We start from the raw sequence: 17,201 nt of genomic DNA, 5'->3' as shown, positions 1-17,201 counted from the left end.
TTAGCACCCCATTTTTCCACCAGTGGTTTCTATTTTGGGTTTAGGGCTTGGTTTAGGGACTTCAAAAACATTGATTTTCCACCGTGCGTTGCTAAAAGGGATCCTTATTTTTATCGGACGAGTACAAACTAAAAAAAATGAAAATTTCTACAAATCTTTGATGAACCCTACCATGTGTTTCAGCTTTTTACGTTTTGTTGAAACTTTTTGGTTTGTTGAAACGATAGGATCACAGACATACAAACGTAATACTTTGAACATATCGCCCCATACAGACAGACCTCTCTGCTCAGATCTCATCGTTTCACATGTTAACGGTTGGTTTGAATATTCTATAGTTCGCTAATCGCTCGTATCATTTTTGCTTCTGTTTGACGCTCACTATCGCCACCTACTGAGCGGTTTACGAAACACAGCGTGATAGGCATTGGTTGATTATGTTTTCATGACGATGATTTTAATAGCAATTTCTTTTAAGTGATACCTCTGTTTGTCTGTAATTTCGCTATTCAAAGTCATAGTTGCGGAAACATATTCGCCTAATCTAAAAATACTGGAGTATGGCAAATCGAGTGGCCAATCATGAACTAGGTGGCGGTAGTGGACAAATATAAAACTTGAACAAAAACGATGGGAGCGCCACCGATGCGCTGTTGGCTAACTATCAAATTTTAAAATAAACTTTTAAATCGGTGTATGATGGGAATTATCACAGTGTTACATCTCTTTATCACTAATAGGGTCCTGGAAAATATCTAGCTACGCAAAATAAATTACATCATCTTCGCCGGATGCCCAATTTTTGCCCCTTGCTTTATTGAACCTCTGCTGTTAATTTTCCACACAACTGCTCACTTCACCGCAAAATAAAAATAAAAATAAAAATGAAGACGTCGAAATAACAACTCAGTGCAAGATTTGAGCAGGGCCCCAAATGTGGAAACCCATCGCTAATCCAATGTCGCGTCCCTATTTTTCTTTCTCGTTTAGATACCACCGGTGTGAACATGGGTCCCTATTTTAGGCCCGGAAATAAGGATAGGGCCCCAGATAGAAACGCCCGTGTCGATGCTCTAAGAGGATGCAAACGGAAAGTGTGGTTTAAATAGTTTTCGCAATTAGTCCAGGCACCTCACTACGCGATTCTGCCTCAGGATGAACAGTTGTCGTCTGTGCGTTGGCGATTTCCTACTGCTGCGGAAGGATTACAACATTCACCGTCTGAAAGCCAAGCTCGGGGCTGTGTTCTCGTTTGAGGTGAGTGTTTTATTTGTTATTGTTAGGTGGACCGGGTAACCATATGCACTTTGAATAATATGTGTTGCTTTTGTAGATAACACCACACGAACGCCTCTCCGAAGTGGTGTGTCCTGACTGTGTACGAATCGTTGGCAAATTTTACGACTATGCCAGTACGGTTGAACAGAATCAGCAACGATTGCTTCAGCAGATCCAGGTAGAGAGCATCCTCGGTGAGACGTCGTCCTTGTTGCTTCCGACGGGTACTAACGGTCAGCAGCTGATTCCAGAAGATGAAATTAAGGTAAGGATTTTTTTCCTGTTGGGGGCACTGCGACCATTAATTTCAGTAACAAATTTTGAAAACGATGTATAATCAATGCTACACCATTGATTATACGTCGTTTTAAAAATTTGTTATTGATTTGATCTATTGTGATGTCATCCTCTTTATTTTTGCCGTACTGAAAAGACTCATCACTATGGAGAAATGATCATCCTCACAGCTATTGGCGTGTTTCCCAATCAGGTACTGCATTTCGTATGAAATCCAATACCTGTTTGGGATGAGAGGCCCAGCTTTCCCAAGGCTCCATCAAGCCCTTACCAAGGAAACCGCGGTGCTTATCAAACTTGGAATAATTTTTAACCTGCACTTATGTTTTAAGTGGATCAAAAGAGTCTAATGCCCATTCGATTTTTGAATAAGTGAAAATGTAGTTTGCCACATCAGTAGCTTTTATATTGGACATTCCCGATCCATATTTAAATTATCACAACTGATATCTTGATCCCTGTTCTGATCAGAGATAAAAAAAAATGGATTCTGAAAAAAGAGTTTCCATCATTAATTCCAAAGTTTCTTTAGTATTCACAGTACCCGTTCGTCCTTTTTAGTGTTTCGAAACCATTAGCATGATCTTTCGATAGAACTTTTTGAAGTCTTGCAGTTTCAGGGGCACTTTCTATGCCTTCGCACATGTGTCTCCATTTTTTCCGCTTTGATCTTCTTATTTCTCTATTATAATAAGTTAAGGCCTCTCTGTAGGGAGACCAGTTTAATGTAAGTTTAGCACGATCAAACTGTTTTCGAGCATATTTTCTTAGTTTTTTCAATCTTTGATTCCACCAGGGAACATCTCTGCTACTGGAGCATTCCTTTGATGGACAGCTTTCATTGTAAGCATCTTTAATTGCAGTAGTTAAGCAGTCAGCTGCCTTTTCAAGTTCAATGGTTGTGACTATAGTTTCAGAAATTAGTTCATTCTGGTTCAGTATTCGGGCATATTGCTCCCAATTTGTTTTCCGAGGATCTCTATAAGTTTCCTTTAGTATTTGCTTTGAATCAAGTTCAAATAGAATTTGTCTATGATTTGACAATGAAATTTCGTCAGATACCTGCCAATTATCTATACTACTTGATAGAACTGAATTACAAAGAGTTAAGTCCAGCACTTCTTCTCTTATAGCATTGACAAATGTAGGAGATTTACCCCTATTGCTTATATCGATATCGTTTTGAGTTATGAAATCAAAAAGAGACTCACCTCTACTGTTGATACCGGCGCAACTCCATACAGTATGTAGGCGTTAGCATCGCATCCGATGATATACCCTTTATTTTGGTTTCTGCAACGGGACACAAATGCTGCAACTTCTGGAGGAGGTACTTCTTCAACATCGCCAGGAAAATACGCAGACGCCACAAATACTTGTGTTTTTCCTTTCGCGGTTGGCACCTCTAATGAAATTGCAGCAATGTCCCTTCCGATGAATTATGTAATAGGTGTAAATTCAGCGTTACAGTTTATTAGAATTACAGCTCTTGATGCATGCTGAGTATCATCATAAACCAACTTACATCCTGTAGTATGTATTCCTAAGATCTTACGGTTCCTTGTCCATGGTTCTTGTAATAGTGCCACGTCCAGTTTGCCTTTAATAAATGTTTTGCTCAATATTGCTGAAGCTGTCTTAGCGTGATGAAGGTTTTGTTGTATGAACTTTATGCTTCTTTTGGCCATTTTATCGGAATTCTTTCACCATTTTGATTACTTTTAGGCAGTTTTTTCCGCCTTTAACTTATACTGTTGCTTGTGGGACTGTATTTGGCGATATGCCAAGCGATCATTACTTCCCTTCTTTGGCAACTCTGAATTTTCAACACTCTTTTCTCCAGCGTTCGAAGTGCTCGGGCTATAATTCTTCTTCCCTTCTAACTCCTCGCTTGCGGCTTTGCTATTTCCTTCCGTTTGATCAGATTCTGCCATTTCGGCGAAAACAGCATTCTTACTGATTTCCGAATCCTGTCTGGGATGTTCATCATTCCTTGTTATTTCTTCACCAGCACCTCTTGTTTCCTCATTCTGGTCGCCCTCAGTGCCTTCTGTCTTTGGGTTTCTTTTCCTTATGTAGGCCACTCCAAATGTGTAATCGATTGCAGTGACTTCATGGAAACAGCATAAACAGAAAACACTAGCTCCACGTGATGCTGTTTAACCTTGTATCTCTGGAGAATTCGCTAAGTATCGACTACTAGGCCTTCGTTTTGGCTTTTCACCAAGGCAAGAATTTCCTCTTTGGAGTATTTTCCGCTACGTGGAAAAATCCCACTAAGATTTCAGGCCTGGGTATGTCCTTTTCATCAAGTGCAATATGGCCCGCGTTCTCCCATGGTTTTAGGGATTTTAGCCTTGAACCAATCGACTGTGTCTTGGTTTTTGCATACAATAATCATATGCCCAGGTCTGAACAAACAGTTACCGAACTTAGGCTTGATCCATTGGTTTCGTTGCTCAGCAACCTTCTTCAGAATTTTATTCTGAGTCGCAATTATTTGTTATGTAGTGAGTTCAGTATTGGGAAAGCCTTCCGGCAAAACACCAATTCTAATGCAGCTCGCTACTTCCGAATATAGCGGTTTGTGAGGCCCACTGTTGCCAGCAGCCTCTTCAGAATTAGTCAATGCCCCACCCTTTCTAGCTTGTACTAGCCTGTTTTGAACCGAGGACCTAGCTTCAGAAGTCTGTCGTCTAGCAGAATGACGAGCAAGCCATTTCGGTGGATTAGTATCACTGGAAACTGAATCACTTGGTCGGCGTTTCTGCGACGCTTTGCTGGATCAGTTTGCAAATCGCGAAATGGTTTTTCCGCTAATACGCGTGCTTCTTCACGACTATGTCCGTGATCTACCAGGTATTTGAACCTCTTCTTAGCAGCCCCATTAAGACGCCTCCGCTTGTTTTCATTGTCATCAACAGCAGGGGATGGCAGCTTTTTACCACCATTATTGTCAGAATTGTTAATACCAATGGCATCTGTGGCAGAATCATTGAGCTTCTTTTCCACCGTAGTATTGTGGGCCGTTTCCATTGTACATCCCGTAATAGCCGATGGTGATAGAAGAGTGACATTATCCCATCATCATAGTCATAATCGTCGACATACATGTCTTCACGATCCGGTGTATTCAAAATAGACGAGGAACAAGAATCAATCTCCTCTAAAGAACTGCTTTTTTATTGACCTTCGACAAAGTCAATTTCTCTATGCATATCCATTATCCATTATGCTTAGTATTCGAGCTCTGTAACAATAAGCGAAAAGTACATTACAAAGTACAAGGTGAGGATATTCGCACATATTTTAATATTTGATCCAACTGGCAATGAAGTGTACAACAATGGGAAATCTATTCTTTTGAACTGTGCAATAACTGGGTTTTGATAGAGGTTCATTTTATTGAATTAAAGTCGATTGACATCATTTAAAAACACACAAATTGCGTGATGGCACAAATTTCCCAAATGGAGGAGAATGTGCCTCTGAAGCCGACCTACTGAGGATCTGAAACTGTCATAATGGTACGAGTTCTTCGATGAAATGTTAAGAATTTTTAAAGTAAACCCTGAATTATCAAATTGATAATTGCGTATTTTTCTACCCGGTTTTCGCAGGTTGAAATTCCGCAGCCGGAGAATGTTTTCGCTGAAGCGCTGTCACCGGAACCGGAATCCGTTTCACAGTTAGCAAAGAAACAGTCCAGCAGGTCGATCGCTCCGGCAGGGAGGTTCCAGAAAAACCTGATCAGTCGTCACATGAACATGTCCTGCGACATCTGCCAGGAGGATCAATTCACGTTCCAAAAGCTAGAGACTCACTTCAAGAAGTACCACGGCAAGCAGTTCTACATAAGTTGTTGCGGGCAGAAGTTGACCAACGAGCAGATGATTGCGGTTCATTTGGAGAAGCACCAGACCATGACCACGATCAAGGATACTCGGGAAAATGGTACCTCTTGGGAACGGCGAGTTTCGTCCGCGTTCGGCTCGATTTTGAATGACTTCCGGAAGGATTTGGAAGACTACGAGCCGTTGCCGAATATGACACTGGCCCTAAACGGAGATACCAGGGAGCAGCAGAAGCTGTACGACGTTCAAGATTACCTGGTACAAACGTATTTCAACTTGGATTGTGAACTTTGTGGCTACCGGATGAACAATTTAGATGAACGTCGGATGCATTTCCGGGACATTCACCCAAAGGAGAAATATTTCGTGGCTTGTTGTGGACAACGTTTTTCCATTAGGATTAGCATAATGCGGCACCTGAATCGCCATTGGAAGTTTGTAGCAAATGGAACGCTTAGTGGTTCTATTCAGAAAAATGGAGGCAAAGTGGAAACGGATGACTCCGGTGAAGCTGGGACACCCCCAAACAAAGTGAACTGGTTGCGCCAAATGCAAATCCTCTATGGACCATTGATGAACGAGTTCCGTGACGACCTCATTGAAGGAGGCTTTACTCCACCTACTAAGCTTCCGGAAGGCAAATCTGCTGATCAGCAGAGATTGCTTCACCAAATGCAGGATTATCTGATAGCCAAGCACAGTCCTTTGAATTGCGATCTTTGTGGAGTGGAAATTAGCACTTACTTGGGTCGACGAGAGCACTTTAACATCGGGCATCCGAAGGAAAAAATGTACATTCAATGCTGCGGGAAGAAGATTTCCACTAGACAAAAGGTTATTGTTCACTTGTTGCGGCATCGAAAGGGTCTAAGAACAATGGAACCACACATTCGATTTGCTCCAGAGCATTCTTACGAAAAACACGAACAGGACGACGCAGTGATCGAAGGCTACTACAAAATGGATTGTGAACTTTGTGACTTCAGCGGCAATTCCTACCTGGGACTGCGGGCACACTTCCAGAAGGCCCACAAAGAGGAAGGATTCTTCATTACCTGTTGTAACCGGAAGATGAAGACCAAATACCATATCCTTGAGCACATAGCCGCCCATCAAAAGCCGGGTTCGCTGAAATGTGATCACTGCGAGGCTACGTTTTCAACGGAACGAATCCGTAAGGCTCACGTCAACCGGAAGCACGCGAACGAAGAGGATAAAGTATTCCGCTGCGAACACTGCGTGGAATCGTTTTCAACCAAGAATCTGCTTATGTTCCACTCCTACAAGCACGAACTGATGACGTGCGACATTTGCGGAGCGGAGATGAAGCGCTGTTCGCTGCGGGTGCACAAGTTGAACGTCCACAAACAGGGCGAGGAGATCGTGTGTCACGTGTGCGCAAAGGTTTTCCACTCCAAGCACATGTTCAATGCGCACTACCGGAAGGCACATCTTGGGATCCGGAAGAAGTACAAAAAGAAATCTCGAGCAAAGAAGAAACTACCGGTCGAGGAAGAATTGGAGAGAGTTGGCCTGGAGGATCCATGCAAAACTACGACGCTGCAGTTGAGGATCGAACCGTTGTTTATGAACGATTGAATTAGTCGACAATGACTCCACGAGAGCTAACTTTGTGATGCACCTGAAAACGATCGTTACCTGAAATGTTTAATAGATCTAGTCAGTCCAGCATTTAAAAAAAATATTGCCGTGGTGAACCACTTCCATCACTTTTGTAGTTCACGTTTTATGGCATCAGCTGTATTACTTTGTTTTTGACACGAATTCACTTAAGATTGAAATTATGTTCAAAATTATGTTCATTATAAAAATGAAATAAAAATGATACTTTGTGAAATCGAAATTTTTCATCATAATTCATTTGTTATAAAAAGAACGCATTTTACTTTGTTTGTTTGTAGGTACGTATAAGCGAAATCCATTGAAAAGTACATCAAAAGACTTAATAAATTTGTTGCATGCATTATTGATTGATGCTTATTGCTCCTCCTTTGATGAACACCTACGCATTTGTAAAGCAGCCGAGAAAATGCTGCTGTTTGAAGGCGATGCAGATGAATGCACTCACATTGACATTGAAAAGTGGGCAGGACACTCAAAAAAGCTAGTGTCTTGCATCCACCCTGAACTGTTGCATTTGAACTATTCGCCTACCCCCATTAGAACATCATTCTAAGGACGTTAAGCTGCTCCTAGAATACAAGTGTCCTGAGTGCCATCGATGCTTAGCCTACTGTGATGCTGCGATGAGCTCCCCCACCCAAGTGGTGGGTGAGTTCCGCTTCATCATCTGAACACTGACACTCACTGATGGCTGGACTGACGACGGTATAGTGGGTGTATGCGTGCATCTCTACCTTCAAAAGCCAGGAAATGCTGCGGGTTGTGCGCCTCCCATTGGCAATTATCATTCATTCCTCTAGTCGCCACGGTTGTCAGCGGGTTGAACTTCACCCTTGTCCTAGAAAAGTGTTTTTTTATTGGTTGTGCCACATTCTTGGGACCATTTTGAGGCGTCGGTATTGCAAAATTTCTGGAAACGTTTAGTGCGTAGTTTTCGGATTTGACTATTGTTCCACGATCAAATATCGTTTTAGAGTTGTATCCGGTAGTGCTTCAGAACGTGAACAGCCAAAGTATCAAAGTGCCAAAACTTTTATATTTCTTGATTTCTAATTTCGAAATAAGGATTTCCATACACTCAAAATGCTAGCTAAGGTGATTAGAATCGAAAAGTTCCAACGATCAAAACGTGCTAAAGTGCATACATTGTTGCAGCAAGTGAAAAATCGATAGTGTTTCGAAACTTTACTTTTTCATGGTCGTCTTCTGGTCGCATAGCATAAATTTTCTCTTCATTCTATCTTGCCTCATTCTCCAACCCCCCAGTGAAACCTCCCCGTTCGTTTGCTAACATTCACATTCAAGTTCAACTCATGTATTCCTTTTATCACATAATACCTATCGACATACCCCCTGGCTGGGTCTCCTGGGTGTGGGTGGCGGTCAGAGCTCTCAGTCATCGCATCGTTTAATGTTGTTCGCGTTGCCGATGAGCGCAGGTCAGTGCGTTGGTGAGTTCCCACCATGAATGGAAAGGCGCCCTCGGCAACGCGGGTGGAGTGGCACACGTGTCTGCTTGGGTCGAACGGCAAGCAACACCCGCGAATTTGGGAGTTTATTGTTTACATCATCCGGTTGACTGCGCAAATGGGTGAAGCATTCGTTGTCAAGACAACCTGATGACGATGTGGCACTCAGTTTCCATATGATTCATGATTCTCGTAGATTATGCAAATCGAGTTCGACGCTTTATAATTTCAAAACTTTAATTGTTTTTGGCATAAATTTCACCAGTAAGGACTGTTCAATTTATAAAACGGACAACTTGCTTGTGCGATATCTTTTTTATTTTTCAATAAAATCATTATCAGTTTTCTGCATAACTTTCTATAGTTATTCTCAAATGTAGGAAAAATATAACATTAGACAAAATGTCCTTTGTTGTCTAACTGATGCGGTTTTCGTAAAACATCAATAAAAACCCATTTCTCAAAATTCGACATAACTTTCCACATACTAAACATGCATATTTTCATGAAATTTTTAATGTATTGGAACCGTATACTACTCTACTAAAGGTAAAGCTCAATAGTTGGTAAGTAATAACGCACCAAGCAGCCTCCAGCTTGATACAGTAAGTTGCCTTGTTTACAAAGAAATTATTAAAAAATATTTATTTGAATCCTGTGATGCAATAGCACAACGGATTCGGCTCAAAATTTGTCCAGAGTAGTAGAATACTGCTTTCTAGATGATACAGAAGAAAAAAATACTTTTAATTGCATTCTTCATCAAAAATTTAATCCGTAAAGATGGTCATAGTAAAAACTGCATACTTTTTGCTTTCATTGATGGCGATTTTCGACTCTAGCGAATCTTGGTATTATTTATTTTCAACAAAGTTGATTCTATGTTATTGTATACCTTATTCAATAACAATCGGATGTAAAATTTTATATTTTTAACATCATTGTTATGTAAAATTTGCATTAGGTTGCATTGTTATTTGGAAGAACCTTCAAAGAACGAAACTGATTCGATTACTGTGCCTGTAATGGCACACAGTAACCAAACCAGCAATGCTATTACGAAGCAGTTTTCTGCATTTGAAACCACATCATTCCTACTTTCGACTGGATGTATAAAAAAATTGTTTATTGAATATGTTCATGCCCTTTTTGCTTTACAATGAAATTTTTATCAAAAAATCGAATCTCACTTGAGACTTTAATATTTCAGCAACTAATTTTCCAATTGAGTTTAAACTTTGCCAGAATGTTTATTACTCATGCTGCTGCAGCATGGCACATACTTTTTTGATAATCAAAACGATATACCATATGTGAACTGTAATTTTGTGTATATTTTCAATTTTCAGCAATCGTAAAATTCACCTCATTTAACATCTGGCCGATTTTCTATGAAATAAAACTATTTTTATCCTATTTAAAAATCATTACTATAATGACAGATGATGTACTGAACAACGAAACAAGGGTGGTTAAATTTGAACTACGCGTCTTCTTATTATAGCCTTGTAAAGTTGTCCGTTTTATAAATTGAACAGTCCTTAGGTATGCGCTTCGATAAGTACCCCGAGAAGAAGGGAATAGCAACAGCATAATAAAATGTGTTATTTTGGAAAAATAACTGAGTAGCGGAAAGAGTTATTTTCATGTTATTTACATAACATTGCCTGTTATAAACTTGTCTGTCATAAGCGGCAAAATAACAAATAATATAACAAAAAAATGTTCCTGGAAGACCTGTTTAATAACATGTTTTGTTAGTTTCAATAACAACTTAATAACAGCGAATTTTTAAAATACTTCAATAACAAATTTTGATATGAATACGTTATTGATAAAATTTGCTTTTTTTCTGTTGCGGATAGGAACTCCTCCAAAGTCCCATATGCATTCAATGGGATACGCAATAATAGGATCTATTGTTAAATGTTTCATTCATAATTGGGACGCTATTGTTGTCGCAAGCGATTTCTTATCGAAAACAGAGAGAAACAATAGTTCTCGTTTATTTTCCAAACAGCTTACGATGAAAAACTACCGTCGTTTTGAAACCCTTTATTAGGTGGTTCATTGTTTATAAGATTAATTTACATTATTACCTCATTGATTGACACATTCATCCTAGTTAATCTAAGTGGGCTCGATGCAGTGAAAATCAATAAAAATAAAATGTCTAAAAATAATCAATGGAGTTCTTGATGACTTATTTTTTTACATTTTTGTCGAAAATGTGTTGTTCGTCGTTTAATTCCACCAGTTGATCCAAAATGTTTCATAAAATGGCACTCTATTACACTCTCTATTTTCGTATTCATACCTAACTGAAACTGGGACAAAAAAACAGTTATACTTTTCAAAGTGCTTATAAAACAAAAGGCTGATAAATTGGCACTGTAACTTAATGTCAGTAAGAAGAGGAGAGGAACTGATGACAAAATAATATTTTCTCTTACACAGTTCCTCACGGGATGCTGTGAACATCGAAAATCTCGAATGGTGTAGTTTTGATTACAAAACTAGTTATGTTGTAATATTAATGATCAAATATTTGTACTAGTCTCAATGACACAATAATAACTGAACTTGTGCTACAACAAAACATGTTATTGAAATGTAATTTAAAGAAAATATACCAAGAAAATATACCAAGAAAATATACCAAGAGCACATCATAGCTTAGAATTTATGAAATAATAGTCCTGCCCAATGAAGTAGGTTGAACATTGTTGAAATTGCTGCATCCTGCTCTTACCTATTCGTCAACAAATGGGTAAGAGCAGGATGCAGCAACTGCAACAATGTTCAACCTACTTTATTGAACAGGACTAATTACATTATTTGAAGTTCCACTAGAGCCTAGTCAAACTCCTAAGAAAAGCCAAGGGTTAGCAACTATAATGCATCATTCAATAAACTATTTTTTTAACTGTTTGTCTAGAAATCTAGAAAGATTCTGCAATTTCAGACTTTTGCAAAGTTACTGGCACGAATCAGAACAAAATTGTGTGTAATTCCAAAATTTTATCAGAATGTTTCTCCGACAGCTTTACCATTTGAAGTCATATTTGAACATAAGTTAACAGGAATTTGACTACCTAATCAGAATTTGTAACCGACTATGGAAATATATTTCCTTGATTTGTTCAGGGGTTTCCAGGTTCATGAAAGAAATTCCAGATACAAATCAGGTCCCTCGGAAAGTAGAAACTCGTGTCTGGCCCAGCGTTTCAGTTGTACAAAAGAATTGCAGAATTTTTATGGGATTCTCTCATTTTGAGGGGGGACACAGAAAAAATATTCAAGAAATTTTAAAATTTCAAGGTGAAAATTTCATAACCAATCCGATGAATTTAACGATTACGAATATTGTGGGGTAATTTTTCATCAAACGTGCACTGTGACAGAAAAAGAAAATGAAATTTATTCCGGCCTTACAAAATAATACAAAAATATTTATCTATACTGCCGTAGTTCTTCAGTGACAAGCGCCATTCCAAATTTTGGCGTCTTTAGGTATATATTTAGTAAGCTAATAACGTGGTATGTCTGCTATGTATACAGTGGTAGCATTCGTTTACCCGAGGCATTTTTTTTCTATTTTTTCGCAACTGTAATGATTTTATGTTCTTTTTTTTAATTATCGGAGAATCTTCTAGGTAATTTGCATTAGTCAAGGGGATGAAACAATATATTATTTATTTTATGGCCGTAAAATACAAGAAAAATAGGAAATTTACCTAGACATTCGTTTAGCCGAATTGTACATTTTTTAGAATTCCATAATAAAAACTATCAAATTTCGAATAATATTCAACACAATAATTATGTAAGGTGACCTGCATTATAGATCGACTTGTAAATCAGGAATTTGATCGTTTTCGGAAATGTTGCCATATTAACCCTCGAGCAGTCGCGTCTTTGACTACCTGCAACGACACGACGCCACGCTCACGCAGTGTCCCAAAAGCGTGCATTTTTCAGTACACGACGCGACCGCTCCCGGGTTAATTTTACATGCATCTCATATAAGTAAGTTATTATATTGAAAATGTTTCCAAATTGAGATTTGTTGTAGTTATTTTCATCGGAAGTACTTTAAATGATTCCAAAAATAGTATCACGACACGACGAGTGCAGGTTGAAAATCTACGAAAACAAAATTTTTAACAGAAAAAATTGCCGGAAACCATAAAAAAAATCACGTATTTAAGTATTGTTTTGATGAAATATGATAGTTTAAGGTGAATATATAACGAAGCCACACCTCGAATTTTCAAGAGCACAAATATGAGGAACCAAAAGACGGATTGCGCCGAAAATTTGATCGATTGGGGACCCGCTAGTGGTGACAAATCGATCAACTTTTCAGCGCAAACGAACCCTCGGTTCTTCAGATTTGTGCTTTTAAAAATTCGGGGTGTGGCTTTGTTATATATTCACCTTAACTTGCATAAATCACAGCGTTTACTACGTTTACGTCTTATTATAGCTTCCAATATCTGCTAGACTGTATTCTGGCTGAAATAACATACATTGGATGCCTCACATTTTGAGAAATTGCACCCAAAGTACTCAAATTTATAGCACGAACTACTTGTTTCAAAATTGAGACGTTCTTTTCAAATAAATCATGTTAAAAATGAATGTGGATCAAATCTAAGAATCTTTTATAACATATTTCTTCAGATTGAATGAAATAAGCCAATGTTTTGACCATGTCATGCATTTTTGTATGAGCATCTGCTAAGTTCCAGTGGGAAAGTAGAGCCACAAAGAAGAAAAAGAATCACTCTCCTTGAGTGAATTTTCCAAAGTTCTTAGCTTGCGGAATAACTTTTTCTGAAAACTCTGCTGATATCTTTAATGAAGTCTCACTACTCAACGTGAAAAATAGTTCTTAGCCTCGTTCTTAGCAATTTCTCTAGTCATACAAATGCAATCTATTTTTGCTTCAATAAAACCGCTGTATTTTGCAAATAAAATTACCTTATGATTTTTTGAGAAATTTTGAATTTGATGTGTATAAGATGTGTATAAGGGCACATATAGCCACAATTGTAAATTCAATATTCAAGAAGTTCCTTGAAAATTGCACCGAAACGAATGCAATCCTGAGCTGCGAAACAAAAAATAGATAGCATTCAAAAACGTCAGCAAATCGGATGGCTGCCATACTCTTCCGCAGCGTCTATTTATCTTCCAAAAGTTTCTTCAGGGATGTCTGCAGAACTTCCATCAGCATTGAAGAAATTTCTTCAGGAACTCCTTCTGGGATTTCTTCTCAAATTTCTTCATAGACTCCTCCAAGAACTCCTTCAAGGATTTTGCCAGGAATTTCTTCATGGATTTCTGCAGGAGCTCCTTCACTGACTCCTGCTCGGATTCCTCCAGGAATTTCTCGAGGGTTTTTTTCCGAGATTTTCTTCAGAAATTCCTCCAAGAATTCTTTGAGGGATTCCGCCTAAAGTTCTTTAAGGAAGTGCCTCAGGGATATCTCCAAGAATTAGTTCAGAGATTCCTACGAGAATTTTCCTTGGAATTATTTGAGAGATTTCTGAATTTTGTGGAGAATTTTATCCTGTAATTGCTCGAGATTTTTTTTTCAGGAACTCCTTCAGTGATTGTTTGAGAAATTCTTCAAGGATTCACTCCTGGAATTTCACTCCATGAATTCCTTCAAAGATTCCGCCGAGAACTTCTTCAGGGATTTATCTTGCAATTCCTTCAGAAAATTTCCCGGGAATTTCTTTTAGGATTTCTCCAGAGGGCCCGTTTATAAACCACGTAGACTTTTTGGGGGGAGGGGGGTCTGGCCAAAGTATACGCTCCAAAAGAGTCCATTAGCCAATATATTTGTCATAATAGTCCAACGTTTATCCAAGGTTGCCATGATTCACGTTGTGTTGGTCATTTGTTGGGTTTGTTTGGCCAAATATTTGTCATCATAGCAAACGGTCTAATGGTACCCATACTAATTTCATTTTTTTTGTATGGACAAAAGTCTACGAGGGGAGTGGTGGGGTGGGATCTGCTGAGATTGTCAAATTTTGGTCTGCGTGCTTTATGGAAAACCCCAGAAACCAATACAGGGATTTTTTTCAGGAAATCCCGCAGGAATTTTCCTTCAGAGATTCTTCTAAAGTTCCTTAAGCGATATCTCCTGTAATTCTTTGAGGGACTCCTCTAGGCAGGGATGGCATTCCGCGCTGAAAATGCGCACAGGGAAGCTCATTTTCATATTAAATCCGCGCACACTTGCACACACAATGAGGAGCATGCCATCCCTGCCTTCAGGAACTTCTCCAGGATTTCCCTAATAGTTTCATGAAATCTTTGAGGAATTTTTTCAGGAACCATTCTACAAAATCTGTCAGTTTCTCTTGGAGTTCATTCAAGATTCCCCTATCTTTTGCAGGGGTTCTTCCATGAACACCTTTGGGTATTTTTTTTTCTCGTATGCTTTGAGAGATTTCTCCTGAAATTGCTAGATTTTTTCCTGGAATCCCTTCAATGGCTCCATCACTAACTCCATCAGGAATTCTTCTAGAAACGCCTTCTGGGATTCTTACGAAGATACTTTCAGATAAATCTATCTTAGAATTGCTGGAGATATTTTCCCTGTAATTGCTTCTAAGTTTTTGCTGGGAACTCCTTAGGGACTCCTCCGAGAACTCCTTCAAAGATTCATCAAGGAACTTATTCCAGGAACTCTTTCGGAGATTCCTTCGACAATTCTTCCATGAATTCCAGGATTCCTCATGAAGGTCAACCAGCGAGTTCTATCAGCGTCTTCGGGATTTACTACGAGATTTATTTCTGGATTTCTCTAGGTTATCCCAGCATGCCTGTATCATTCGGCCTTTGAAAGATCCGTCTTCATTGCAATACGCAGAAAGAAATTCCAACGCATACGGAAACGCTTTTCGAACTGAATTTTCTGCAAAATATCATCGTACAGCTTCCTTCAAATGTTCCTCATGAAATTCGTTCAGTGACTCTACCTGAAGTACCTTTCATGATTCTTCCAGGAATTTCTCATGGGGTTTCTTGTGATATTCCTTCAGCGATTTCTGCATTACTTCACCCCTTCAGGGATTCTTCCAGCAGTTTTTCTGGGTTTTATCTAGACGGGCCCAGCTTGCCTGTAGCATTCGGCTTTTGAACGCATGTGTTAGTCCCATCCGCGAATTGCAATTCGTCGTCATTGGAATCAAAAAATTCTAGCAGAACATTTGAGAAACTTTCTTGGGCATAGAAAATATTCGTGCCTGATACGCAGAATGGTCATTTGCAGAGGACACTCTCAGCGAATAACTGTGAAATACGTACAGAACACTTAGCTGAGAAGCAGGCATTGTCCCAGTTGACACGTTACGTCAAGAAGAAGAGCAGGTTTGAGGAATTCATTTTCCACGGAGTAACTCTCGCTGAGACTGTCCCACTAGGCAAAGATTTCATTATCATTATTCATTATCAATGTCTCGCTTCACTTTACCCAGGGTATAACTTTTCTCACAGGTGCCGTATCACTTTGCGGTCTTCGACAAAGTTGTTTGGTATATAGTCACCTACAATAACACCAAAGGGTTTGATCATTAAACGCTTACAGTGCCATCTAGTGGCAAAAATCGAAAACTTTAGAATTTTGCATACATTTGGCCATGTTTTCCCATACAAACTTCAAGCACTTTGAGCGCCCCCTTAGGCTTAATCGATTTGGCTTAAATTTTGAACGTAGCTTCTGAGAGTCCAAAACAACCGATTCAGAAGTTAAGACTTGACATTTTTCAAAATTTTTGGTTTTCATATAGGTGTGGGCCACCCTATTGTGTACCCACCATTAGCGCAAGGATTACCTATGACTGCAGATTCAGACCGGAGAACGGAATGATCTACCTCAGAGGTTCCCAAACTTTTTGCTACCGCGGCGCCTTTTGAAATTTTCAAAAATATCGCGGCGCACCAACAACTTTTTACAAAGAAGTTTTATGATTTTAACCTTTCAGTCAAGTACAAATTAACCTTTCAGTCAAATAAAAATCGCAAAATAAATCTCCAATATAACGTTTTGTTAGAATCAAGAAAAAAATCACAGAACTTAATCTTCAAATTTGTAATATAAAGAAGTTTGTCAAATTTCAAGAAGAATAGATCTAAAAATAGATTGTTTAGAAACTTTAGAAGTGACACAACACAAGAGAAAAGTGTTCAGAAAAATGCACCAAATTGTCGTAGAATTGTTTTGTGATAGTGATGTTAGAGAAACTGTCATTCCGAACGTGAAGGTCGAAACATTGACAGTAGTAATTCTGGAAAGAACTTCAAACAGATCCTTGAAATATTTACTTTGAATGACAAGTTATTGATAAAATCAGAAACTATGCTGAATCATAAAAAATACAAATAACAATTTCAGAAGCTTAACGAAAATTGTCAGAGCCCCGGAATTTTTTTTTTGTTAAAATCTTAAAGTTCATTGAGGAAACCAGATATTACATACGTGGAACATTCAATGATTTTGGAATATATATGGTTAACTAAAAATTTGGAAAAAGAAATCCTCTTTGAGTGATTTTCTTTCGATGACTTCCTCAAAAAAGCAAGACTTTGAAATGTAATAAGGAAAGGATGTGACACTCAATTTACTAAACAAAACAGC

The 17,201-nt window shown here is 38.7% G+C and overlaps 2 protein-coding genes across 3 annotated transcripts in view; both read left to right on the top strand.

The window, feature by feature from the left end:
• Positions 1–1,080: 1,080 nt before the first annotated feature.
• Positions 1,081–7,238, top strand: LOC109407725 (zinc finger protein 62 homolog). The gene is made up of 3 exons (XM_019680877.3): positions 1,081–1,257; positions 1,334–1,543; positions 5,196–7,238. Exons 1-3 carry the CDS (start codon positions 1,156–1,158, stop codon positions 7,026–7,028), a joined length of 2,145 nt encoding a protein of 714 aa, XP_019536422.3. The 5' UTR covers positions 1,081–1,155; the 3' UTR covers positions 7,029–7,238.
• A 510-nt stretch (positions 7,239–7,748) lies between these two features.
• LOC109407724 (oxysterol-binding protein-related protein 2) overlaps positions 7,749–17,201 on the top strand; it is a 73,492-nt gene continuing 64,039 nt past the window's right edge. Inside the window, exon 1 of one of the 2 annotated variants that reach the window (XM_062854427.1) lies at positions 7,749–8,168. The gene's annotated coding sequence lies outside the window, so the exon portion shown is untranslated. The remainder of the gene's footprint in view (positions 8,169–17,201) is intronic. The other variant, XM_019680876.3, reaches the window with a different exon arrangement.

The sequence above is a fragment of the Aedes albopictus genome, chromosome 2, assembly GCF_035046485.1.
Source record: "Aedes albopictus strain Foshan chromosome 2, AalbF5, whole genome shotgun sequence".
NCBI lineage: Eukaryota > Metazoa > Arthropoda > Insecta > Diptera > Culicidae > Aedes > Aedes albopictus.
The sequence above is the reverse complement of the archived record's forward strand: the minus strand, read 5'-3'. Positions and strand labels throughout refer to the sequence as shown.

Coding starts and splice junctions, on each gene's coding strand:
- LOC109407725 (XM_019680877.3), top strand. CDS start 1,156: ATGAACAGTTGTCGTCTGTGCGTTGGCGATTTCCTACTGCTGCGGAAG. Junction 1,258..1,333: donor GGGCTGTGTTCTCGTTTGAG/GTGAGTGTTTTA, acceptor TTGCTTTTGTAG/ATAACACCACACGAACGCCT. Junction 1,544..5,195: donor TTCCAGAAGATGAAATTAAG/GTAAGGATTTTT, acceptor CGGTTTTCGCAG/GTTGAAATTCCGCAGCCGGA.